Source organism: Zootermopsis nevadensis, unplaced genomic scaffold, assembly GCF_977971745.1.
Source record: "Zootermopsis nevadensis isolate Lab colony 2312 unplaced genomic scaffold, Znev_1.0 Znev_ptg000015l, whole genome shotgun sequence".
In the NCBI taxonomy this organism is placed as follows: Eukaryota; Metazoa; Arthropoda; class Insecta; order Blattodea; family Termopsidae; genus Zootermopsis; species Zootermopsis nevadensis.
Genome location: NW_028259147.1, coordinates 7,709,770 through 7,737,605, shown reverse-complemented (window position 1 = coordinate 7,737,605; position 27,836 = coordinate 7,709,770). Strand labels below are relative to the sequence as shown.

At 35.7% G+C, this 27,836-nt stretch overlaps 3 protein-coding genes across 7 annotated transcripts in view; 1 reads left to right on the top strand and 2 right to left on the bottom strand.

Annotated features, from left to right (window-relative positions):
- Pax (paxillin) overlaps window positions 1-12,739 on the bottom strand; it is a 72,901-nt gene extending 60,162 nt beyond the window's left edge. Inside the window, exons 1-2 of one of the 3 annotated variants that reach the window (XM_087349270.1) lie at window positions 4,309-4,626; window positions 4,085-4,221 (exon numbers count right to left, since the gene is read on the bottom strand). In XM_087349270.1, coding sequence (XP_087205396.1) covers window positions 4,085-4,169 — 85 coding nt within the window. In that variant the 5' untranslated portion in view covers window positions 4,170-4,221; window positions 4,309-4,626. Of the gene's footprint in view, window positions 1-4,084; window positions 4,627-12,550 lie in introns of those variants that run through there. The other 2 variants (XM_087349271.1, XM_087349269.1) reach the window with 2 other exon arrangements.
- Window positions 12,740-14,704: 1,965 nt separating this feature from the next.
- LOC110840637 (RING-type E3 ubiquitin-protein ligase PPIL2) lies at window positions 14,705-23,707 on the bottom strand. Its single transcript, XM_022085801.2, has 11 exons — window positions 23,504-23,707; window positions 21,706-21,916; window positions 21,023-21,166; window positions 20,365-20,530; window positions 19,850-19,986; window positions 19,429-19,552; window positions 18,409-18,557; window positions 17,435-17,586; window positions 16,755-16,944; window positions 15,556-15,689; window positions 14,705-14,878 (listed from the first exon to the last, which is right to left on the bottom strand). Exons 1-11 carry the CDS (start codon window positions 23,533-23,535, stop codon window positions 14,791-14,793), a joined length of 1,527 nt encoding a protein of 508 aa, XP_021941493.1. The 5' UTR covers window positions 23,536-23,707; the 3' UTR covers window positions 14,705-14,790.
- A 360-nt stretch (window positions 23,708-24,067) lies between these two features.
- Window positions 24,068-27,836, top strand: Ubc2 (ubiquitin conjugating enzyme 2). Of its 3 annotated transcripts, none has more exons than XM_022085803.2 (6): window positions 24,068-24,202; window positions 24,810-24,944; window positions 25,482-25,532; window positions 25,625-25,757; window positions 26,083-26,230; window positions 26,690-27,836. In XM_022085803.2, the coding sequence occupies exons 1-6, from the start codon at window positions 24,168-24,170 to the stop codon at window positions 26,785-26,787; spliced, it is 600 nt and encodes a 199-aa protein (XP_021941495.1). In that variant the 5' UTR covers window positions 24,068-24,167; the 3' UTR covers window positions 26,788-27,836. The 3 variants fall into 3 exon arrangements, with proteins under 3 accessions (XP_021941495.1, XP_021941498.1, XP_021941497.1); XM_022085806.2 differs by lacking the exon at window positions 24,068-24,202 and adding an exon at window positions 24,244-24,370; XM_022085805.2 differs by lacking the exon at window positions 24,068-24,202 and adding an exon at window positions 24,457-24,526.

Here is a 27,836-nt window from a genome sequence, read left to right as displayed (position 1 = left end):
TTGAGCAGAGGTACGACACTCGTCCTCAAATACGTCAACTGTACATTCAGGTCAAGGACAAGTCTTTAGAAAATACGGTAATAAAAACTTTTCAAAGAAGAAATTGCCAAAATTTTTATTTGTTTGGTTATTTTAAAACGAAGTTAGCCCTTTATAAGACATTGATAACTATAAATGCCACCTGCTTTAACCTTCATAACTCGACTTGTAATTCATAAGTCTCATGATAAAAAAAACAGTAAAATTTTCCCAAAAAATCATAAAAATGCTTGTTTGTAATGGTGATGTGGTGTGTTTTATTTACGTAGGAATCGAATCGTCAGTAACAGATCTAGATAAGAATATTTAATCTTTCGATGTAAAACCACGTGACCAATCTACCACTAACTTTTATTTCCAAACGAACTCATCTTTCGACGTCCTATTTCTTCAGAACCGAAATCCTAAAATAAAGGGAAACTATAATAGCAATTAATCTGGGATGAGGTTCTCAAGAAGTTGAACGTCTTCAATGTGGTCTTCTGGATTGTGACATCATGTTGCGTCACAAGCCAGAAGACCACAACAAAACTTACACTGATAGCTGATATTTTATGTACTATTTCCACAGGCAATATAAAATAGACGCTTACTGAAAGAACACGTACGTTTATCCGCATGTTTCATAATAATCGACGGAATTACATGAAAACTTGTATACCTATTGAATGTCTACACTAAAAGGTATCAAGTGTATAAGCTACTTCATGTGAATCTTAAACCTAGTTATTTCAAAAAATGGCTTATCATATAAATACTGCTATAGAACACAAAATACAGATCTCGGTAGGATCTACAAGTAATTTTAATAGACACAAGTTTCGATATAGTATACATTTAAGAAAATTATTTGTAACTAAGCAGTGTGATATTTATTGTGGTATTTGCATGTGCACGGCATCGACAAGAAATTACCAGTAAGGTCAATAAAATATGTAAATAGCAAAGGACGCGTCTCTAAAACATGTGTTCTCTAAGCTGAAACAGGCCTACACATTTATACCCGTTTCAGCCAATTGGTGTTCTCATAAGATACGTTAACATATACTGATAATTATATGTAATGTAATTATCGCTATCGACACAACCCGGATTTAAGAAACCCAAAAGATGGCACATGTGGTGTTATTCTAAAGAACTGGACAGCTGCTTCTACTGTGAATTATATTTCTATATATGTGAATACGGATCTGGGTCAGTGAGAGTTGCGGCCATGATGCAACAACTAGCATAATAGTGTTCAATGATGCTGTAATTGTCATGATTCACGCCATTAATGCAGCTTAGAAATCTGCACCAATTAACTCCTTGATTATTAACACTAACGTTGCGGCAACCATCATATTAGGACAGTCCAGGGACAAAATTCATCGGTCGGTTAATTTAAAATGGACATATTTTAAAAACAAAAAATCTCCACAGTGCATCAGATGTGAGAGTTCAAAGGAAAAGTTGAACAAAATATATTCCCCAATCTGACTACACAGGGTCAGCTTCGTTCTCAAAAACGATCTCTGGGAACCAAGATATGGTAATATAACAAACAGCATATGGTATGAAATAAATGCCATTACTTAACTCAATACACTAAGTCATCGCAGTATAAGCTAACCACTGCGGTCAGAGCGTTCATGATAACCGTGTCAGCCGTATCATCCCGGCTAACATTTTGGAAAATGAAAAATAAAAGACGTTCCATTTTACTTTCGTGATCCAGTGGTACTCCACACACACTGGAACATAGGAGAATCGACCATACAAAATGCGTCGTTAGCCAGTTGGCCAGGCTGAATTTCTCAAAACGTGCGCCCTGATGATGGAGGCAGCAAGGACCTCTGAAACATCGGTAAACTTTACGCGGGGCAACAACCCAGAAGACAGCCATCTTCAGACACACCGTCCTGAAAATCTCAAAACCTACTGAAAACTACTTATTTAAAAAAAACCGCTCATCGTACACGAAATAGATAAAATGTAATAAAATACAGAACGGTTCGTAAGTAGCGTTACCAATAATTTACCCACCATGTTAACGAAAGATTTATTTATTCGCTTTACATAAATAATCACAAATAATAATGCAATAAAACAATTCTCAATGGTGTGACCAACTAAAATAAAAGTGAAAATGTCTGGAAACTGTCTCGTTAAACCAGCTTATGAGACATCTATATAACTCTGACTTATACCTATAACTTTATTTGAAACATTATTCGATAAATATATCGAAAGATAAGATAAACAATCTTTGTCGTAAACAAGCGTTACGTACGAAATATGGCCTAAATGAACATCAAAGACACGGTGTAACGTAAAATTTCAAAGAACGCGTTTAGGAAATTATGGACTCCTGAACAACACCTTCCAGTGTAATATGACATTCCGATTAACTATGTTCAACGGCATATTTATGAAATAACAGCAAATAGGAGAAAATTATAAATCATTACCTGAAGAATGAGTTATCAAATGTAACTCTGATAAGGTTTGCCTGTTTGCAGATTAATTCGCATGACTGACATATCGAACAATGCAACTATGAAGAAACGTCTTACAAATGTATTGGATTTTAACTTGACCAGCTCATCAGCCAACGCTGTTCAGTTCTTACTGTGTGAATGAAGGTTAAGGCCGGGTGACGAATAAAAATAATCATTACGTTATTCCCTAACCAATATTCTTTCTCAAACACTACAGAAAACGCGCACAGTGCTTTACCACAGGGATGACCAAGTTCTTTCTGAGAGTCACATTTCGTCACAGATGAACAAAGGGATAACTTTTTATACATTTAAAACATTTATTTTTTTCCAATCTGTGACTATCTCTTGCCTATACCAGCCCCCCCCCCCCCCCAAGTCTTTTCTCGGAGTTTCTTTTGTTTTATCTTGCGCTTCGCCCTATACGTTTATAATTCTACGCTAACATCTGTCTGTCTTCGCCCATTCTACGTACCTCTTCATAAAGGCCTATATTATCGACGTGCTACAATATTTCTTTTGCGTCTAAATACGCACTTCCAGCAAAGGGTCCCCCTTATTCTACTCGTCTCTCGCCCCATGGTCCACGTCTCACTACCGTATTATAGTTTAATATTTATTACACTGCGTTCACTGATAAAGTTAAACACAATTGCCACTTCATGGCACCCGGCTGTAACTGCCTAACGCACTGCCAAACGCTACAAGGTTTTCTCCTATACAAATATCGCTCCATACGAACAATAAAATGAACTTGACTTTTTATAACACTTCCAACCGGAAGCCGGGAAGAGACAGTTGCGTTCAACTTAATCAGCGGAATCAATGTATAATTTAAAACACGTACACCTGGATTATACTGTATTATTCATTCTCAAGATTTGTAAACAGAACTTACTGCACTAAATGCACCGTGGGCCGTATGTTAACGAGAAATGTACGCGTGTAATGCCAGACCGCGATCTGTTCCACATGCCTTCTGCCAACAGTACCACCGTGCCATGAGCTTGATACGAAGAGACGAGTTCTGGACGTATCGTGATTGTTCATTGGGAAAACCGGAGATATCGAATGTAAACTTTACTGAAAGTCACGGTGTAGAGGGAGACTGATTATGAAAGATAAAGTAAACGACTTCTTTACAGTCACATTTCCATGATAATGTGATATTTCTGTTGTTGGAAACTTAAAAATATTCAATACGAAATTCAACGACGGTCACGTCAAAAATCGCTATTTTAAGACACTTAAAGCTAAGGACAACAGTGTTTCTAACAACAAGTAAAACACGCCAACGTAAAAAAAAGACTGCATTGACTATTACTATTTTAGTCCCCATTTAATCCGATATTTATGGTATTTCTTACTTTTATTCCAACATGGCCTGACATGCTTGCATGGCTAAACCAAACTTTCTTATATTACGTTATGTAACTGGTAAATTGTATCCACTTTCAAGTTCTGCCTTATCATTGTATAAAGCAGGGCGTCCTTGAATAATTGTTTATTTTTAAAACTCGTGGCAATACACGCAATCGTGTAGAATCCGCATAAAATGTACTTACAGCCAGGAGATGAACCATTTTTTCTGGTACATCTGTATGGATGGTACGTTCCTGGTTGAACTTTGCCGTACATTGTCCTGTCCATGATGATAGATTCTTTGGTATACGCGCCGACAAACGACCGAAACTAATAATGGCTGAAATGCGATAAAACCAAAGTGTCAAACAGCGTTTTGACAGTCAGCTGCTTACTTTCGCAAGCCACTTGCTGCTGTGATACTGACCTACCGATAATTATCATTTCCCGCCACCAGTTCACATCACTCGCACTCAGATGCCACAAGTAACAGACCTCAGCTTCACACACTAACGTTTCAATGCTAAGTGTGAAGGGAAGAATTTGAAAATCCTTCAAACCCCACAGCCTGACAAAAAGAATAAGCTATCTTTTGACATAGCTTTTATCTGTACTTCTTTTCTCCTTAATTTTTTGTTAAGCTGTATTTTGGGGAATCAGAACTGCGCTTGCGTCACTCAAAGGTCGTTCTCTCTTGCGTTCGGTGGTTCATAGAAACTACAGAGACAGACGGAATTAGCACGTACGTCCGCGACGGATGCTGGATGGATGGATGGAGTCCTCTGGTACAACGCAAGCCACACCATTCCCCTCCAACTCCTCCCGCATTCACTTTCATCACCAATGCTGATCGTCGCATGTTTCGCATCAGTTCTCCACAGAAAAACTGCATGTGCGTGTTTCACTGGACACATGTGCCACAACCGTGGGAGCCCACTATTATTTTTGTTGCCATGCCCGTCAAGAATGACAGCAAAATCGAAATTATAACCTATAATCACACATTATCATAAATATTATCACGTAAGGCCAAAAATCCCTTCACAGCAAATTATCAACAAAAATTCCTTATTACAGAAACAGATTATTATTACATTTATTCACCACCTTACAGACGAAAATCGAATTACTCGGAGAAAAACCTGCCCTAATGCCGCCCTGTGTACCACAAAACCCACACAGACGGCCCTGGGAGCAAACCCGGGCCTCCGCGGTACGCCGGCGCGGCTTCCTTCAAAAAAGTTTTCGGATACATTCCTTGGTCTATTTATTTCATATACAAATTTATTACTACAGATTGAAATACGGTGTTGCAGGGGGCAATCGCTTTGCATGTACCACAGTGCACGGTCAGACTTCTCCTATTTCTTTACTCATCATATCTAGAAACGGTTCAAAACCAATTTATATATCTCAATAAGAGTTGGCTTTCTGGTGCGTGTAAATGTATTGTACGATAAGTCGTTCTGATTAAATTCATAAGTTGGAACTCAAATTCACGTTTAGCAAGGGTTATAGTAACCTGATAACTTTTAGTCTAGATTCGAAATACCAAACTCGCCAACATCCGTTCAGTATTATCGGAGATTAAGCTGTGGAAGGACAGCTGTGACCTTTCCAATATGTGTTTATTTTGCGCTTAGTACAGAAAACGCGCATTGAATCGTCCTGTAAGTAATCTAGAACAGTGGTATTCAACCTTTTTTGTTCGCGTACCCCCTGACATAATTTTTCTTCAACTTTGTACCCCCAAAGTTGTTGGTGTATAATTCAAGTTATACATAATATATAATCTACATCTAAAATAAATTAAATAAATTACATTACTGATTATTCAGTGTTTATCATAAAATAATATATGCATCTTTTAAATTTCACGTACCCCCTAAGATGTCTTCGCGTACCCCCGGTTGAATACCACTGATCTAGAACATGTTTGTATCTGAGAGACTGTAGCAATGCAGGCCACTTTTATTCACTTATATAAAATTCATGAGATAAACCGCGTCATAAGGGCGTATAAGGAGAAGGTGAAATAAGTTCTATGTATTAACAGCCTCTATACTAGATTGATATAGCAGCCTCACGCTCCGGCCACCATAATACCATGGAAAAGCTTTTCAAATAATCATCGGATAGGACAGCGAATCAGCGTCAAAGCTGTCACAGACGAAATGAACGGAAAACTACGGAAAACTACCGAAGTTCCGAATACAAGATTCTTCTACAATAAACAAAACCCATGGCCGATAGCTAAACACACCCTAAGATTCGGAATACCGATTTGTTCCGCACAGTTTAAACTCACGAATTTAAATTCATCGTGGCCAAGCTTTTATATGGCTTATCTGTCAATTAGAAATTACAAACATGACGTCGATTGATGTTAAGTGTGACGAATCTGAAGTAGTAAAATCTCTGCGCATAACTAAGAAGTATAACCATTAATCTGTAAAATTCAAGTATTTAAAGGAAAGTATACATCATGAATTCTTCCCAGGACTTCAGTTTCTGCATACTGATAATTCTTGGCCATATGAGAGTGATCTAGCACTGGCGACAGAAACCGATCAAACGGATGTAGTAGACTTACACGAAATTTTAAAAAAAGTCGCGAACCCAGATGACAATATCACATAATTTATACGAGTGTTAACCACAGTGGAAGCAATGACTACATACAAATCTTGCAGGTGAGAATGCAGGTTCTCACAGCGATGAATATGAAGCTGACTGTCATCTCTGATTTCGTGCCGTGTAGCCTGGTATAAGTTTAACCGACGTTTCAAAAGTTCTCACTGCCTCCTACTGCCCCCACGATGGAAGCAGTAAACACCTCTGAAATATCAGCAAACTTCTACCAAACTACACGGTGCAACATCCCAAAAGATAGTCACCTTCAAATCTTGTACGTTATGAGAATTTTAAATCGTAATCGACATAATCATCACGAGTTCTTAACAATTAGCTGACGTGGATAAACCCTGTTTGAGAAAATAACATCAGGTGAAGGACAGACTGAAACACTGCTAACCGAGCAAAGAGTTATCATGAGTTCCTAACAATTAATCCAATGGAGAAACCCAGTGAGAGAAAATACATGAGGTCAGGGGCCGATGGAAACACTGCTAACCGAGCCAACGGTCTTGCTGTAGGCGCCACAGAACCAAGAGATTTTCTTTGGCAAACGAAATGACTGTAATAAGCGGCTTGTTGGCACTTGTTGGCATTTGCGGCCGATGACATTTAGTGACGATGAGTTAGTTACAGAACTCGACTGTTGTTTTCCCAAAATTTGTCAAACACTTGACACAAAGCTGAAATCAAAATTCATTTTCTAAAAGAAATCATCGTACAAAACATTAGCATATGTCATAAAATTCAGAGTTTGTTAAAATTTACACAATATAAATAAAACATTTTTCCTTAATAATGGATATTCAACTAAACAAAGAGAAGGAAATATAATTTGACTCCGTGTAAGCTTTGTAACAGCAGACTTCTTTTATATTCGATAATCTAAAATACTAAATAACGCATATGGAAAATGTGTACTCCATTACAGTAAATCTTTCCACTGATTTCTTCATATAATTTCTTGTCTTCGAGGCAAAGATCAGCAAGTACTAAAATGGACTTCATGACTTCAAGAAAAGTGCCAATCTCGTTTATTTCCAAAGAAAGATTTAAAAACTGGAAGTCAAATATAATCGAGTCCTGTCACTAAAAACATTGTAGGGCAGACCGCATCTGTGTGAATTACTGTGCAGAAGACCAGGCAGATCTCTAAAACTCTTCAACTTTAAAACATATATCGATGCATCCAGCTTTAATTACTTCTCAGTGTGGAATGACAAGGCCAAAGTTTAAGTACCAAACAAGAGCAATGTGTATTCAAAAAGACAATTACCCCATAGTGTACTTTAAATGCACCTCAATTTCGTTGTAAACTACAACAGCAAACAGAACAAGGCCAATGATGATATTAGAAGCACACTATATCTGGATATGCTTGTTAAAACATAATTTCGTTTAAAAAATCCTGCTAACGCCATGAAGGAGCTTGGGGGAGAGGTAGTATAGCTCCTACTCATTCTTGACTTAGGCACTAGATGGGGTGAGTGGTCAGCATCACGTCCCGGCCACGCTTTACCCACGGGAAAGGACCCCGGTACCCATTAGATAGGAGGCTGAGGAAAAAAATCCTCTGTCCCCGTCGGGAATCGAACCTGTCTTTCAGCTCGTAGCTAGTCACTATATTGCCTGAGCTATCCCGGCTCAATATATATATATTTATTATAGCCACAATGAGGTTTCCCGGAAGTGAAGATGTTAGATGTTCTAGTCTGTAACATTGTGTGCACTTGCAGGTAGATACCAACGTTTTGGAGGAATTTCAGACCTGAAGATGGATGCAGTACGTCCCTCCAAAACGCTGGTTTGATCTTGTTAGTTGCAGGATTTGGGGTATCCACGGTGATGTGAAGACAGAGGCACTATATTCCTCCGAAACATTGACAGAAGCCAAATGCTGCAGGGCGCAACAACCCAGAAAGCCATAAATCATCTTTATCCATTCAATCACCCCAACACTTATATGAAGTGTACAAATCATGAAGTTTCTGTTTTGTTATTTTCTTCAGTCCTTTAGGAATACTTCCCCTTAGGTCTAAACGTTCTCGTAAGCAAACTGTGCTCAAGCATCCTAAATCCCACAGTGTCACTAAGTTTCAAGCGGACACAAACAGTTTAAGCTGGTCTAGATGTGTTTCTGCCGGGAATTGAACCACGGTCATTAAACCAGTATAAAGTCACTGCGCTATCTCTGACAGAGTCATCAGCTGCCTTCTTTTTATTGTGTGGCAATTAAGGAACGTAACTTCCGTCGTCTGCAGTGCCGTAATATCGGACTGAAGCTTCGACATCAAGGGTGTGGGGATGTCGGCGGAACAGACACAACCACTAAAACGGGAGCGGCGGGGAATGCGACGACAGACCGGGAATGTGGGTGGCGTGAATGCTTCAGTCTGGAGCTAAGTGGAAGGACCAAAAATTTCTGCCAAACACACCGAATGACAGCATCTGAAAACATCGTCCATTGATATTCATGCTGTGATTATATGTCATAACTCTGTTCAAAAGAGGTGGACAGTATCCTACCAAAAATACTCCAATGGCATCCTCTAAAAGGGGGCGCAATATATTCCTCAAAGCCTTGAGTTTAAAGTGTAGTCTTCTTTAAAATTCGTCGCTTCAAAAAATTTAAACATATTCTGTACATCCCATTTATCTAGGACATAACTTATGGATAGACACATTTCTTGTACAAAATGTGCGCGATTTTCCTGTGCTTCCAGGCAAATACTGTAAAATAAAATATACCATAATTTCTTCCTTTCGCAACTTTAACCATTCATCATTCACAATTATTCTGTCATATGATACTATACAACCAAGTGCTTGGTAAAAAAGTTATTTATACCTGTCTTAAATTAAGGCATTCTGTTGTGTAATATGATATATTAAAATACTATTTCCATCTACACGAGTTTTACTGTATACTAATTGTGTTAAAAGTGTAAATGAAAATAGTATTTTAATATATAGATTTGTACCTATGCCTCCCACATGGCCCCTTCTCTTGAAGATACTATGCCAAACGTCTGCCCCCATGCATGCTACCCTTCCTTTGTAAAACCTATGAAAACCCTGCTACAGTATACATAACCTCACAACCCCCCCCCCCCCCCCCCCCGTTTCATATACACAACTACTAAAGTCACTTTATAAAAACAGAAATAACAGTGTGTCTGTCTTTAAATTGGCTCTGTGCCTCAGCAATTTTAGTTTCCAACACCTCATAACTCCTTTTCAATTAACCATCACCATGAACCACGGTATTCAGAAAACACTCTTTGAGTTCCTCACAGTCATAACCTACAGTGGCCCAAAATAGAATACATATATAACAGTTAATAAAGTAACAATTTTAATCTATTTGTCTTCCTGTTTTGCAGGAGGCTTACAATGCTCAAATACCAATGTTACAAAGGATCAAGGAAGCGATCCCTTCCATGTGTCTTCAAGTTTGTCATTCAGCAGCCAACCAAATGTCTCGCACTTCACATTTCACTGTGAACCTATCATTGAATGTTATCTTCCTAAACCTTGAAATGAAAAACAACAGAAACACTTTTTACACATAATGAAACTCATTCTAATGTTTCCTCATTTTGATGCGCATCCAGTTGCACTAACAAAGGCCTAAAAGTTATTAATGATGCTAGATGGCAAGATGTTCTGGTTTATAAGTTCTGATGCCATGAGACATTATAGAAGCACTTATAATATGGATGACAAAAATTATTAAATAACTTAGTATAAAATACATATAGAGTAATTAAAGAAATGTGTGTGGTTTTAGTTTTAAAACTACTGCTCTCCGTAATACATAAATTAAAATACAAGCAAAATTTTTTATCTATACATGCAAAACAAAACCTTTTACAGAGTGTGCCCAAAAATACTAAATATACTGGGAGGCCCAAAATGTACCTACCAAGTTTAAACTCAATTTTTTCTGGAATGAGCGATTACAATTTGAAGAAAATTTGCTCACACACTGTAGTCCTCAAGTCATTTGTTTTCTTTTTTTGTACCAGGGCAACTCAAAGGACATTGGAGGAGCACAAATCATCTATTGAATATAAAATCTTCCCTTTCCAAGTGATATCCTCCAAAGCGAGGTATAAAACTATGCAATGAGATTATAAGCGACTGTTAGAGTTGAGGGCAAACACCTTTCACACATCATAATATTTATGGACTGAGATTATAATTTGACCAGTATCTGAATGAGATTTTATGCCTCGTTGTTCATGTGAAACAAAGCATTAAACTTGGTACATACATTTTTGACTACCTTTATTTACTGCATGAAGCATGAGACTTCCTGAGATGCTACTATTCACACAGTTAGAAATAAAATTTCCTGCCTTTTATGAAACCTGAAGGTTCATTAAAGTGTTCGCTGGACCCTGTCATAGGTTCCTGTCTTGAGCCACAAATCCAGTCCATACCTCTCACCTTATTTCTTGAATATCCACGTTAATAGTATTATCCTTCCATCTACATCATCAGGTTTTCAGACCAAACCAAATGTAATTTCTAATGTTAGCCATGCAATCCACTCTCTCTGCCCATCTTATTCTCCATCATTTGATCACACTAATATTTGGTGAAGAGTACAAATGATGAGGCTCTCTCACTGAACATCATAGTTGCGTGGTCTGCTTTGTATTTGGGAGGTCCTGTGTTCAAACATATGCCCTGAGACCAGTCATCCTGACTAAGGTTTTTGTGGTTTTCCTCAGTCTATCCAGGCAAATGCTGGGAAAGGAATTAGGCCACGACTGCTTCCTTCCACATTCTTTCAAATTCATTGCTCATTGTCATCCTCTCATCTGACACTATATAGTCTAGGTTCTGTAGCACCATTAAACAACCTATACATATAATAAATAAATAAACAAAAATAATAGCTCTCCACTATGCAGTTTTCTTATACTGAACAAAACAATACTGTAGCATTTCAGAGCAATGGAAATACAAGAGAATTCTTTCCTTTAAACCACTTCTGGCCCAAGTAGAACAGGTAAATCTATGTAATTTACAATTCAGCCTCTCCCTGGTGATGGAAGCATTTAAAGAAAACTGGTAGTGCTTCTTTTAGAATAAAAATTCCAGCACTCAAATTTCACAGAAAGCATAAGTGGGGGAAGAGCAAAACATCTTACAGTTTTTGACGCAAAAAAAAAAAAGAATATCCAAAACTTGTGTTAAAATAAACACTGCTTCCTTACTTTAATGTGATATTTTCATTTCTTTCAATTATGTGTATTATGAAAATGGTACATCTTTATGTTGTATATTAGAAAATAGGGTCTTGTACAAAATTGTAAATTTAGTGGTCAATCACTTCACAAAAATTCACAACTTACTTACACTCGCTAATTTATGTATGAACTGCTGGTCACTGCCATGCAAATATGGAATAGTTTTTGCTAATGTAAGCAATAAGCTTGTGTCATCTAGAACGTTTCTTGTCCAAAGAATTCCTAAACACAACTAGCCATATTAATGCAAATAATAACCTGTATTTTCCAAATGTTCATTAGTGTAAACAAAGTATAAAGTAATGTAAAACTTTTCCTTTTTAAAATGGCCAAGATGTATCAATGTCAGGATTGGTAATGGGGAACAAAGATGCTTCCAATATGCTGCTAGACTGTGCACATTACATTGGCTGCAGAACAGTTAAGTTCAATCATCTCCTAAAGAAATAACATTACTAAAATTGTCAATCCAACATGCCCCCAATGTTTTTGTTTTCAACTTACATAGATCAGCTACAAAACTTCATCTGACTGCATATAAAACACAAGATTTTGATGTAGACAATAACTGTGATTTCTCTTATACCTAGTAAGAAAAAAATATACCAATGACAACTGCACAAATTTTAGGTTATATGTAGAACAATGTTCCATTACACTATATATGTTTGAGGTATTCTAAAATACGCAAGAAGTTACAGCAGTAGAGATAGTACAGATGAAATTATGCAGGAAACATAATAGTCAAACTGTAATAATTAAATGTAATCATACCTAAATCATCCATTTCTTGGTTACTTTTCGCTGTTGGTGACAATCTTCTTCTAACGTTGCCTATAATTTGTATAACACTATATCTAACGCAATTACCATCACTTTTCACTCAAAACATTAACCACACCTATTCTCAGCAAAATTGTATATTTACAAGAATCACTGGAATTTCCTTCTCACTCACGAATATTAACACTAATGGCGGATGAGCGAATTTGAAATTACTTTTGGATGTGCTACCATCTTCCAGTATGATTTAAAAGTACACTAAGTAGAATTCAAACATATCAGCCACAGCATAAACGTGCCCAATATTTACTTTAGCTAACTTGCGATCTTACCTTTTTTAAAAATATATCATAATCGTCATTTTCATGCATTATGCTATTTAACCTGTTACGGCTCCAAATGCAATTACAAAGAATCCAATTCTAAGTATAAAACAAAGTAAAACTTGTCCAAATTTAAAATATACTAAATATATAAAAGTATTAGATTAACCTTCAAATTACGTTCAGAATTGTATTTATAACGCTGTTGCTCCAAATCCCTCTAGGGATCTACAGTAACAACACATACGGCCGTAGGTTTCAAAGTAATTTGAGGTAAATATGCCACCTTTCAATCAGTTAATACTGAATAGACACAATAAATTTGACTGTGGCATAATTTGAACATTTACATTACATTAAAGATTGTCATGTTGGCTTATGCTGTATGTGTGTAATTTATTACTTTCTACCTTTAACATAGTTTGGAGCAACATCCAAAACATATTTGTCACCATATTATGAAGTTGTTCCATATATTAAAAGTGGTTCCTCCATTGCATTTATGGATTCCTTGTAAAACTACTGAATCTAGATTGAGATGCACACAATACTCAAGCGATGCAGGAAACATCCATTGCATCTGATATTTTGGTCAGTATGGTGACTAGGAGCTGGATAACCAGATTTCAATTCCCAGCACAGTAGGATATTTCCCTTTATGACAACAACATCCAAATCAGCTCTGGGGCCCACCAAGCCTCCAATCCCACAGATACCAAGGTTCCTTCCTAGAGCCTAAATCAGCCAGCATGTGAAGCTAATCACATATGTCCAACTTGTTCCCCGGTTAAGAATGCAAAGAGCTGAATTAAAGACTACATATGATTTTACCTTCATCTTTATCCTTGTAATAATATCAAAACTCAATAAAAAGGTCACAGTAGAAAAAGCACAAAACACATGATATACTTTGAACTAGAATATACTATTCACAGAGGTTTCTTTTTATGTTGTGTGTTGCTTACGTTATTGTGCTTTTCTTCCACTCCGATTTCTCTACACCGATTTGGGATACACAGAATGCATAAATACTAATGTTCTCTAATCTTATATGGTATAAACAGTAATCATGTTCAATGTCGCTATATTGCATTTCCCGCTCACAGTGCACTGTGACTAACATAGCTAGAACTAGAAAGAATTTGAATTTGTAGCATATTATCTCTGTTCCAAAAATATTCGCTACCTTCAGACTTTAACACTTCCTCATTAATAGATATGCTGTAAGTTTTCATTTTCAGTAGGGTAAGGTTCCAGCACACAAGGTATAAGAAAGGATAATTTTATTTTATATTCATGTCTTCCACCTTTTAAGCAGACAGATGAGAAATGCATACAAAATTTAAGTCAGAAACTCTAAACAGAAGACTAAAACACACTAAACGATTATATACAAAGATAATATCAAAATTAATCTTGAAAAGAATAAGGTGTGACTGAAATGTCTTAGAATGCAGTTCAGTGGCAGGATCTGTTTTAAGGACACACAACTACACTGGTCAAAAGAGAATAAATAGATCTTATGAAAGTCTCCGTTTTTTAATCGTCTATGGTCAGCTTGACTGTCGTGACCCCTTTCGGGGTTTTCTTGCGAAAGTACCACGGTGGTTTCGCTTTGCCTTCCGTGGCCAGTCTTTACCCACCAGACTGGAAGGGAAGACGCAGACAAACATCCATGCCTTGGGTGGGACTTAACCCATGGTTGCAGCTGCCAGGCGCACGAGGACCATGCCTCAGACCGTGTGGCCACTGCACCAGCTATGAAAGTCTTCCCACACATAAAACATTTACATTACCAAAGTTTAAAATAAATAACAAAAACTGTGTTTTAATATATATATAATTAAGATATTACTCAATATTCATACACCTGTGTAGTATTTACAAGCACAGAATATACTTTACATTTCACCAGCTACTGAAATTACCAAACTCATACCCAGTATTCTTTCGCTTCTTCACAGCAGGTTCTGGAAGAGCTTCACAACTTCCTGCCCTGTAAAATAATTAAATATACTGAATCCCACATGATGTTACAACACAAATGACCATGACAGTTCAACATTGATTTGTCAACTGTATAAGTTACAAAATATTAAACAGGAGGCTCACTGTCAATAATTGGGAAGGACATTAAAGAAGTGGTCATGACTTATTTTAAATAAGCCTAGCGGTATCTACAGGTACCAGCTGCTTTCACATTCAGCAGCTATATACTTTTCGCACACAAAACGTATACAGGTAAACCTCGATTTGCACCAGTTTAATTTGCGCCAATTCACCGCTTTTGAAAACAGCAAATCAAAAAGTGAAAAAAAAATTTTTACTATTATTTATAACGTTTTACAATGTTTCTCATACTGATTCTTATACTAAATTGTAATTCCTACATACAATAAACAATAATGAAGTATTTTCTTATTTATTAGTAATTTTTATAAATATTCATTAAGCTGAAAAACATTCATGCCACTTTTAATTTTAGAAATATATGCTTCTGTTACATCTCTCTTAAAGTTGTTTACTTCATCTCTCAGACATTATGGAACAAACTGAATATGGGTCATCTGGTACCTTGGATAATGTTACCGATTTATAAATATTAACATGGTTCAAACTTACATGAATTAATTAAGTGAAGAAACACATCATACTCACTGTTGGGATGCTTACATATTGACATATTTACCCACTCCAGACCGGAACACTTTAAGCTGTCCATTTCCGCCTCGAGATAGTTGTTTCTTACTTTCTGTTTCCTCTTCAGCAGCTTTCCTCCTTGCTTCTTCTGCCCTTTCAGCCATTAACTGTAAATATATCATGAAGTGACTGAAAAAACAGTTGAACTGAGGACAAAGGAAGAAACATAAATGACAAAATGATATAACAATGAGGTCCACAATTTTGTACTGTTCCCCAAATAATGCAAAGGTAAATAAGAAAGAGATGAAGAGAACAGGAAGACAAAGAATGCATACAAAATTTTGATTGGAAAACCTCAAGAGAAGACACCTGTCTTGAAGCCAAGGTGTACATGGGAGGATTATAGTGAACCTTGAACAAAACGAGTATCAACATAGTAAGCATTTTTAGAATGGTGATGAAACTTAAAAGTAAGAAATTTATTCACCACCTGAATAACTACCAACTGCTCAGGAACACCTGTACCATGGAATTTGTAAGTTAATAGCTGTGATATCTCATATGTAAATCTGGATGAACTAAGTTTTACAACAAATTTTAATAATTCTCCAACGGCATGTGATAATTGTCAATTCATTATGCCACAATCAAGTTGGGTGCTGTCCACTGTAAAGTAGAAGGGCTGTTCAATAAGTAAATTCCAAGGGTGTATTACACTTGTATTGCTTGTTACATTAATGACACGAGTCAAAAACAAACCCAGCACCCTTTAAATACCAAACTATTACCACTGGGAAAAGTGGGCCACTCCATTGGCATGAGGTTAGCATATTTAAAGAGGTCTAGACTTGATGTACAAAATTAAGCTTTAGTGGCAACTGATGTTGATGAAAGACCTCCGGTTACAAGCTGCAGCAGATCTCAACTTCTAAGCATAAAAGCCAGCGAGCTGAGCAGTCTTGACCTCTTCTTCCAGAGATTTTCCAGACATCGAATATCCTGTATTGTCTTCTCCACATAAAGGTTTCTGATGTATAAAGTGACCTCACATGGCTTGTAACCCGGGAGTCTTTCATCAGGTATAGATCTCATTCAGACTGTTGCAACTAATACTGAAAATTAAAGCATGTCAGTATGACACCCAAACATCCAGGTGGCAGGTGCACAGCCAATTCCTTAAATATTGTATATATCAAATACACCTCATACAACAGACAACAAAACTGTACCTGTTCATCAGCTTCTTGGTAGGGGTCAACAAATACTTGTGCTTTCTCCACAATAATGTCTTCTATTGGTCTGTCTTTGTTGTCTGTTTCAACTCGTTCCATGGATGTAAGTGTATCTAGGCCTCCCACAACACGCCCAAAAATACTATGCTTCCCATCCAAATGACGACATGATCGGAATGTGATGAAGCTGCAGAGTAAGGTCATACCTTACTTATCTACACAGTACAGCATGAAAATGACTAAAAATTCATAAACTTGTTAAGCATATTGGTTTCTTTCACTCAATAAACAGGTTTCGTAACGTTCTTCCCAAACAGGTTACCTTTAATGACGTACATGTAAAGTTGCCTCTGTGCTTAAGCAACATTTACAGAGGTACAGCACTACACATTCTAAACCACAGTACTAGATGGAAGAAAGTAATTACATTTACACTCAAGCTGATTTATGCCTGGATATGTACTGAACAGAACATTGGGTTAACACCAGAGAAAGTGTGGGTACTTTTCAAAACTGTGAAGATTAAGAAACATATAAAACAACTGTTTTAACAGTCTCTCATAACTATAAACATAATCTCTTACTTTAGGGAAGGAAAGTAAATTGCAACCACTTGAAAATTAAGTAAAATTTCAAGTTAGTTGATCATGTAAGTGAAGAGAAAAAAATTAACTTACAACTGAGACCGATTCGTATTTGGTCCAGAATTTGCCATAGACAGTACACCTCTACCACTATGAGTCAAGTTTGGTTTGAACTCATCTTCAAAAGGTTTCCCCCAAATTGATTCACCCCCTTCACCAGTACCAGTTGGGTCACCACCTTGAATCTGTAGGCACAGAGTGTAAATTATAACAACATAAGTTATTTAACTTCTACATCTATAAAAGCACAATTATTCTACAATAAAAACACTAGGGTCAACAAATATTAATCCTCATACCCTTCATACAGTGTAGTAGCATGTAACCATAACACAACTTTCCAACCACTTTCATCACTAGCATTTACTTACAATGTATTATACCAGGCATGTATTGGTGCAACTTAACTGTGACATTTTACAGTCTTTAGTAAGATATGTTCAAACATGTAAGGTTGAACCAAACACAGAGCCACTGAGGACATCCCCATGGGGCTGAAACACATCTGGCATAATCCATTGTAGATAAATGCTAGTTGGTGATAAAAGTGGTTGGAAAGTTATGTTATGGCCAACAAATATTAGCTTACCTGACCAGTGAAACAAAAACCATTCATCAGATTACTGAATCTTTCACTAGCAAATATAATATGTATATGCAACGCATAGAATAGGAATGGTAATGTAGTCATTATGCCTAAGCATAAGCACATCATGAATATGATAGGGAGTAGTGGTAATCCTCTACACATTTCATTCTCAATTTCAACGGTGTTAAACTTGCATGCCCACATTCCTTTACTGCATGTTTATACACAAGGATGACTTTACTTTTAACAATCATCATACTAATTTAACAGCAAAAACATTACCAGAAATTTCATATAACTGGTATTTTGTTATTCGCTCCTATTTATACAAAGAAGATATCATTTTGTGGTCTTAAAATTACCATTATGTTCAGATGTTAAAAAGTCTTAATAAATGAAAACGTTTAATATTACAAACCATAAAGTTACGGATGGACCGATGAAACTTCCCACCATCATAATAGCCCCTCTGAGCCAATTTAAGAAAATTTTCACAGGTCTTGGGCAACATATCACAATACAGTTCCAAGTTTAGGGGTCCAAAATTAGTAACCAATCGGACATATCCTGAAAAGAACATAATTAAACATTGTAAATAACTATGTGAAAGAAAATCATTTTAAATACTATGACACAGAACAGATAACACACACAGGCAAATGAAGTGCTTGAATGGCCAGTAATTCCAGGCAAGAGCACCAATATCCTAACCTTCCACAAATGAGTATCGACAACAATTTCTTTGGGGGTAAAGCAGCTTGAACATGAGTAAAGTAACTTTCATCTTGTGCCAAGGTCTATGAGCAAATCTTTACCTGCACTCCCCTCTGTATGCCTTTATTCCCTGGAACTTAGTCTCACCTACACAGCAGATAACAAATTTGTCTTCAGTGTAAGACATAAGAATCAAGTAGACTGAAGTGTTATCTAAAATTTATTTCTTGTACTACAATCAACCCTTGCTAAACCAAGATTTGCAAAACTTGTCTTACTGTGTTCCTCCTTCCAACCAACGTTTACTTATGTATGTTTTGTGCTTATTCCAAGTATTTATGAAGCCTCAAATTGGCCAGAAACATTAAGCTTCTTTCATTAAACCCACTTTTGTGTCTCCTAGACATATATCCCTGCTCCTCACATTGTATCAGTTTTAAATATCAACAGTAAGATTCCAGATGGTTATAGGATGAAAATGGAAATGGCAAACAAAGGAAAAATAACTCAAGGGAAACCTAGACAGACTTTTGAATAGGGCTTTCAGAACATACTAGGAGGAAAATAAATATGATGTAATGAAGCCAAAATCCATGCCAAACATCACTTAATGTAAATAATTCATTGGGCACTATTAGGCAGAACAGGAAAAACAAAGTAACTTTAACAAACAAGAATGCAACTGCAGTTCCCCAACCAACAGGGTGAAATCAGCAATATATACCTTTCTTCTTGACTCTCTCATATCGGACTAGATCCTCTTCAACAATAGCGGCTTCATGTTTTGTTTGCGGAGCAAGTACTGTTGATGTAAAGCCTGCAGCCACAGCTCCAGTTGAGTAATGAGCCTGACACAGAAATATAAATTGCATCAAAATACTGAATAGAAAAAACTCTGATTTCCTCACATGATTATGTGGGCAAGATGTCTAGAGTAACAAAATTTTTTAATAAAATTCCCCAATGTCAAATTTGATGAAATTTCACTAGCAGTTACAAGCCTTTACACGTGACAGGTACACTAAAGCAAACATGTGCATGTAAATTCGCTTACTGGCAACTATTATAGCTAATCAGTTCTTGAAACCTGTAAATGGTATATACTACAAATAACCCATAATCTGTGACATCTCAGATTCACTCACAGCATTGAATTTGTCAGCAACTTTCTTTTCTTCTTCCTTGACATCTGGAATTTTGTAATCTCTATTCAACTCTTCCAAAATCTCTCTTGTTTCCATTGATACAGATTTAAGATTTCCAGCAGTATCTTTCTCAGGTACTACAACATATGAAAAAATAGCCAGTAACTGGTGCAAAGAAATGTGACAACATTAATGCTCTTAGTGGCAGGCCACATGTTATGCAAGAATTTCCTAGCTGTTCCATAAAAATATAACAATGGTTATAAAAGAAATGTCTTCTTCGGGTCAAGTGAAAGGTCTGTGGGAACTAATGACAAAGGTTATCCTTATCTAATGGGCTCCATGGAATAGGTGCCCCTTCCTTTTATCAAAAACCAAACGCACAGACATAGCCAGTCTCTGATATGAACACCTTTCTGAGAAATGAGGAAAAAAAAATAAATTCCCATGCAGGCCTGCTGCTATGTGAATTTAGAGAAAAATCACTATACTCTGAGGAATATATGATCATTTACCTTCATTTTCAACTTTAAGATTATTCTTCAAATGATGAAATGTTGACAGATTGAACTTCTCAATGCTGTTAGGATCCTGAAGTGTAATCAAGTCTTTTCGTTGAAAAGCTTCATCATTCAAGAGATCTATGAAATTCTTTGTCTTTATATTTAGTTCTTCAACAGCCTAGTATATAGAAAAAATTGAATTATTTTCATAATTACTGAATATTCGGTGGTGTGAGTTGCTAATGTCTTAATTGAAGAACAAAATACAAAATAACTTGGTCCAAAATAATATTGAATTTTGCATATACTGGTGACTTAACCATGACCATCAAACAACAAATCACAAACAAACCTGCCACAGCTTCATTAACAGATTAATACCAATGATCAGGAACATCTGATAAAACTCCGATTTTGATATACCTCTTGGTTTAACATTTCTTCTTACACTGTATGCCATGCCAGTTTCACTATATCGTGATTGGTATATGGCATTCACAGTATAACAACAGACAAAGGTTAAAGCAACAAGTAAAAACAAATCTTACTTTTATGTTATAATTTCAAAAATAAAAACTTTAAACATTAGTTAAAATTTGCCTCACTGCAGAAACAGCCTATGAATTTGCAGAAAGTGTAAATGTGTTTATACACAATCGCTAAATATTACCTCATAAGAAAATACATTTCCAGTAGTCCCAACTGCCACTATATGAGAATTTTTGGTAAATGACTTAAACAGAACAGGGCAATGGTATTCTTCTTTAGCATTCTTATGGAAATTCAGTTTTATCAAGTTCTTTGCTTCAAGAGGCTGTAACAAACCAAGACAGTTTTGAGTTTTAATTGTAACCATAATTAATTAAACACAGAAATTTTAACTCAGTAAAAACATTCAAATTCAAGTATAGTAATAAAATTTACAATTAAATTAAACAGCTTAATAAATAAACTAGCATGAACAAAATTAAACCAAATTACTCTTTTGTGTCAGATTTGAAAAACCCAACCCCATTGTGTAGCAAATACCACTGAACTTTCTGTGATTTCAATATGAAACAAATTTCTGGAATTTGAATTGTTCAAGAATTTATACATCTCACTGTTGGAGTAACTGTTACATCTACTACAAGGTTAAAAATGCATGTAGCAATGTAAAATGCAGATTCTCATGTATACAGGATCAATTTTACTGATGCTAGAACCTCAATCCTTTCTTATAAATTGATCTCAGCACTACAAGTGTTACTTCATATCATCACTAGTGTTCTGTACCTTAAAATATGAAAAAAGGCAATGGAATAAGAACAATTCAGTAAATCAGACATTTCTGAGATAAGACTTACAACCTACCTCTCCTGTTACAGGATTAGTTTTAAATTTCTTCAAGTATGCAACAATTGCTTGAAGTTCAAAAATGTTTCCCTGCTTGTCACAATATGGATTTTCAAAGGGCTGTAGACATAAACAACAATGGTCAAATGGTAATCTCCGAAAACTGGATGTTTCTGGGCCCGTTCTCTTTCCTCCATACAGTGTTGTCCACTCTGTGTATGTAAGGTACCTGACAAAAATAAACACATTAATAAAAGTAAAAACTTTGTTATAATGTTACAAAGTTTCATATTAACATTTGTATCCAAAGACATAAGAGTAAATGTGCCCAATGAGCATCCTACACAAACACAACAGTGACAACTCTAGTTCACAAGCTGCATGTGGCCATCATCAAGTCTGAATGCTATTCACAACAGTCAATAATAAATTTCAATTTAACCCCTTAAATCTGGTTTCCTGATGTAGGGCAGCATTTACTTTTTAAGCCATTTAACCCTTTCCATGTAGAGATTCATTTACAAACATCCTTCTTATATATTTTCAGGCTAGTTACAATATATAAGGTCTCAGAGAAACAGAAAATGTCAACTGAAATCTTCTGTATTGTGACACACTATAGTCTTACAGACCAGTCATGGTAGACCCTCAAGGAGTTTTGGTAACCGCCTACACAGCATCATAACTCAGAAGACTATAATCAACACATTATAATAAAAAATAAAATAAAAAATAATAAAAAACCAATAATCTCAAATGTGAGAAATGACAGCAAATAATTTTCTTTCCTAATGCTACACACAAAATATATGCTGGGAAAACAATGCAGCAATTTAAAGAGTACCTATTTTGTGCAAAGCATAGAAAATGTTAAATGTTTAAAATTGTACTATATTTCAACAAGTTCTACATTTATGAAACACACAAAATTCTGGCCCTCTTTTCAGCAAAAATGCAGAATACAATTCTTGTTGCACTACGCTATGCCACAAAGATGACAGCCATCTTCATGCTTGAACCATGAGAACCTCAAATCCTACTTATGCTCTACTAAACTGACAACAGTTAACTGTTGCTAGTCTAGTAACAGTATCTACCACACAAACATGAATAATAACTAGAAACTTTAATTGTATCATACATATATGTAAAGCAAGTTTTGTATTTATATTTAAAATTCTGAGGTTTATGTATATTAATTTGTAAAATTATTTTTCATACTTGTATTGCAGAATCTGAAATTTATGTACATTGATATGTGAAATACGTTCTTGTACGTGTGTTGAAAGTTCTGAAGTGCATGTATATTGTATGAAATGACATGTTCTACATCCTTTCGTTGGGTCCTAAGAAGGATCTATGGAATGTAAATAAACTCAACTCTACTCTACTCTACCCATTCTACAATGTAACATGGTGCTGGGATTCAATACTTCTCATGCACCATAAATCCCTCTTCATTCGGTGACAAACTGCGTTATAAAACTTGTTACAAACACAAAATATACATTATTTCAAAAACTTTAACCTAAGGCCATCCTGAAAAAGTGGGTTTGGTTACATGACGTATTATTTTTGGTTCTATTCATGTCGGCGAAAATTGTGACATCTTCCACTTCCCTTCTTTCTGATTATCTTTTTATAGCATCACAGTTCTCTGTATAATTCGATCCTGCTGTCGAACCAGACCCAGATTCATATTTTCCCAACCTGTCATTTAAATACTTAGCAGAGGTTATTTTCCATTCACAAATAAGGTTATAGCTTTCCCTGAAAATACACTTCAAAATAGCTTTACCCATTTTTGCCCACTTACATTTTGTCTTTCTGATGTTGTCGTTTTCCCATGATGAATTAAATATTATATCCTTAATCACAAGTGTTCATATAAAAACCAATTGTTATTTTCTTCAGCGTAAACTACTTCAAAACGTCACGAATGGTAATACGGATACAAGTTCTCTGAAGTGCCAACAGAGGTACGTGAAAGTTATTTCATATTTAGAATAAAGTAACGCACAATTAAAATGTTAATGCTAATTGTATAAACTACACTAACAATATCTACAGAGGCAACGTTCGCATTTCCATATTTTTGTTGGGATTTAAGATTTACAATTTACTATATTATAAGATGTAGTTGGTCAACATGTTGACATTCGCACTAGAGTCATCTGGTTACCGATCTAAGAACAAATTCGTAAGGGTACGTGCAGTCAATCAAGCAATTGGTGTAATTTCCGTCTATCCCCAAAACATGAGTCAAAAGATTTAAATGTGTTGTCAGATAAACGCTTCCTATATGCATTTTATAAACCCACACAATAAAGTAGAACATTAATCTTTACCTTGTCATTCAACAACTTGTAATCTTTAAAGAACTGTATCTGGGTATATTGTTCTTTTGTACAATACAAGGGGGTGATGGATATAAATTTAAAGATCCCGCACATTTAATTGTGGATGGCTGTAGCTGGTGTATGCATGGCTACTTGAATAAAGGGATTTTAGTTGTGTATGTAACTATTATTATAATTATGTACTTGAATACAGTAGAATTGTGTTAAATGTATTGCGACCAGTGTACAGTTCAAATGAGAATTAAGGTTTTATTACTTTAATTACATACGAATATTTTAACTCTCACCGTGTAAAGATTGGCATGTAGGAAATCATCAAACCGGTATATTATTATAAAACTATTAATTATCATTATATTATATTGCAATTTGTAACTAACCATTTGGTGAATAATGTGTGATGATATTTATTTAGGTAATAGTAGGCAGAGCCAGATGTATTTACAAAATGGCGGACTTGCCTCAGTCTAATACATCATGTAGGTAACAGGAAAGATTATTTAATGATATTGTGAAGTTTGAATGTAAACTATAAAAAGTAATGTTCACAGTAAAGTTAAAGTTTCATTATAAGATGCGTATAGCATTACTGAGATTCTGTTTTAATTAAATACCCTTTTATTAAGTGTAACATGAAGTTATTATACTAGCCATACTGTCCTTGACATGTCTACCCTCAGGTTACATGGTCACCCCAGAGGTTGTATTTTGCTTTCTGATTGAATTTATTTTTAGTTTAAATTTCGTGACTGTTTTTTACAGACTGATGTCAGGGGCAGGGTCAAGTGGGACTGGGCGGGGTCGAGGCACAGCCTCTCTGACTGACAACAAGACTGAGAACAAAGACACAAAGCCAAATCCAAAAATGTCTAAGGCACTCAGCACTTCTGCTAAAAGGTAAAGTTGTTGGACTTTCCACAGATGTTATCTGCACCTGTGTTTCATGTAGATACTCACTTTTCAGTTCATTTTCATATGTTGTGTTATGTGTATTATTTGGTTACAATTTATCATTTCTGTTGATTTTTTATTAAGAGTAAGCCTATGCTGAAAGAGTTTTGCCTTTATTATGAATAAACTAAACCATTTGATGGTATATATTTCAACTATTATGTGTGTCTTCAGTAGAGGAGTCGTCATTTCAAAGAATAAATTAACCATAAACCACTATGCCAGTGACCAAACCAGACATTCCTCTTTAAACTTATAAAGTATATAGGTCTATTGTAGTTCAAGGTATATTCTATTGTAGGCATTTTCCAAATGTGGTGTATTGTATGACTTGTTTCATATTTTGATTACAGAATGTATCTATATATCTACTAGGTGACTTTAAATCTATAAAACTAATTTTGACTATGGCCTTGCTGATAACTTCAGTTGTATATTTTATGAAGATTTAATGTGTATACAGTTACAATGTCTTGTTTACAGGATTCAGAAAGAGCTTGCAGAAATTACTCTAGATCCTCCCCCAAATTGCAGGTAACTATACATCTTTCACATTCTGCTGTCAGAGATTGTGTCTGTAAAATATGTTAACACATTCCATGCTTTCATCACTGGTTTCCTTACAGTGCAGGTCCAAAAGGAGACAATTTATATGAATGGGTGTCAACAATTTTGGGCCCCCCTGGATCAGTTTATGAAGGTGGAGTTTTCTTCCTGGACATCCATTTTTCTCCAGAATATCCTTTCAAACCTCCCAAGGTGAGGTGTGGAAATTGATGCATTTAAACTGAACATGTCATATTTTATACAGAGTCCCAATATAGCATTTGTTGTACTGATGTGTATAAGTTACTGTCTCAGCCTTTGAACCCCATGCTCATCTAGGTAATATATAAATTTAAGTTTGTACCTCAAGGAAACACAACATGTCTGCATAATGTTATTTAGGGAAATAATTGTCATTTTCTGAGAACCTGACAACCTCTGAGCAAATTTCAGTTATTTAATGTTAGAGTTCATGGTACATAGGTGCCATAAGGCTTTTAAAAAGTCACTGGATGCATTTAGATTTATCTTGATTCAGGTAACGTTCCGTACTAGAATCTATCACTGTAACATCAACAGTCAAGGTGTGATATGTCTCGACATCCTGAAGGACAACTGGTCTCCAGCTCTCACCATATCAAAAGTGTTACTCTCCATCTGCTCACTCCTTACTGACTGTAATCCAGGTAAACATTATATATATATGGATTGGTAGATCCCATATTCCAGGTTATCTAATATTTTCTTTTTTCTGATTTATTCTGTACCTTCTTCTTCCAAAGGTGTTCTCATATTGCAATGGTGATCTGATTCTTTGTTCCTTCTGTATGGCATCTGTCTTAACCCATTGTTTCCATCTTGTTGTCTCCCTATTTTCCTCTTGCATTTCTGTTCAAAACCTTTTGAATTTTATCTTCATTAATTCTTCAAACATGCCTAGACCATCTTATTCTGCTATTTCTTTAATTTATGTGTTTACCTCTAAAGCTATCTGTCCACGCCTGTCCTGATAGGTCTTTTATGATTTTCCTCACTCCATCCAGGCAAATATTGGGATATTACCTTAAAGTATATCACAAGCACTTATATTAATTGAATATGAAGATATTTACATGCTATAAAAATGGCTATTTTCTTTCCTATAGCGGATCCCCTGGTTGGGAGTATAGCAACACAGTATCTACAAAACCGAGAGGAACATGATCGTATTGCAAGGCTCTGGACCAAACGTTATGCAACGTGATGTGTGGGAGTCAATCATTTATCATGGGTGGGGATAAGATGTATGTCAGACTTATTGCAAACCTGAGAAGTTGATTCCCATTTATAGAGGCATATTCCCTCCACCTATTCCAGTCTCGGGAGACCTCGTGTATCGTATATCAAGTGTGTGTGGTTGTAGATTTAGTTGAGCATTTGGTGCAATTATGAATGAGAGTCTGAATGTTGGTGTACATTACATATGTACTTTTTTAATGCATTATTAGGCTGCACTTTTGAAGAAATTATCTTGGCTTCTTGCTGAGTACTTTGGGACAGTTTCCCACTTGTCATTTGAAAGATGCAGTGACTTAATTATTAAAAAATAGTTTATAGTATGTCAGTGTTCAGGTATTCTAGTTCTTAAGTCAGTTTTCCTGTAACTCACTGCATGGTACTATTCATTAAACCACAGGAAGTATAAGCTGTTGTCATGTACGTTGTATTAGTTTTGAGTGGACGCAAATTTTATAGTGCTCAGTTTGAGGTCCATGGAAAGGACTTATACAGTGTAATGGTAATGTTTGCCATTTATAAGGTTTCAGGTTCCTGATAAGCTTATATATGCCAGTTTTTTATTATGATTTTTTGTAGGGAAGTTAAAGTGAGTTGTGCAATTAGGATATGTGGCATGGTATAGACATTAAGAATAAATTTAATAAAATTACCTAAATGTTTCTTACAGAATCAAATTTGTTGTGGAATATATTTAATATCTGGCTAGTAAAGAATGAGTTGCAGCAGTGCATTGCCACCTTGCATTTATATTTAGCTGTACTCAAACTTAATTGAAGAAATTTTTTTTTTTTTTTTTATGTGTATCCAGTGTAATGTGACCTTCCAGATATTTCCTTGAATTTTGTGAAAACTGGTTGCTTTGAAATGTAATTTTCTTAGTAATGGAGATCAAATTACACAATTCAAATATGAAAAGCATTGAATCAGTTCAACATGACAAATTCAGCATTGTCAGTGATAGTTTGTTCTTTGGATGTAAAGAATATAATATGCAAATAAAGTAATGTCATGGCA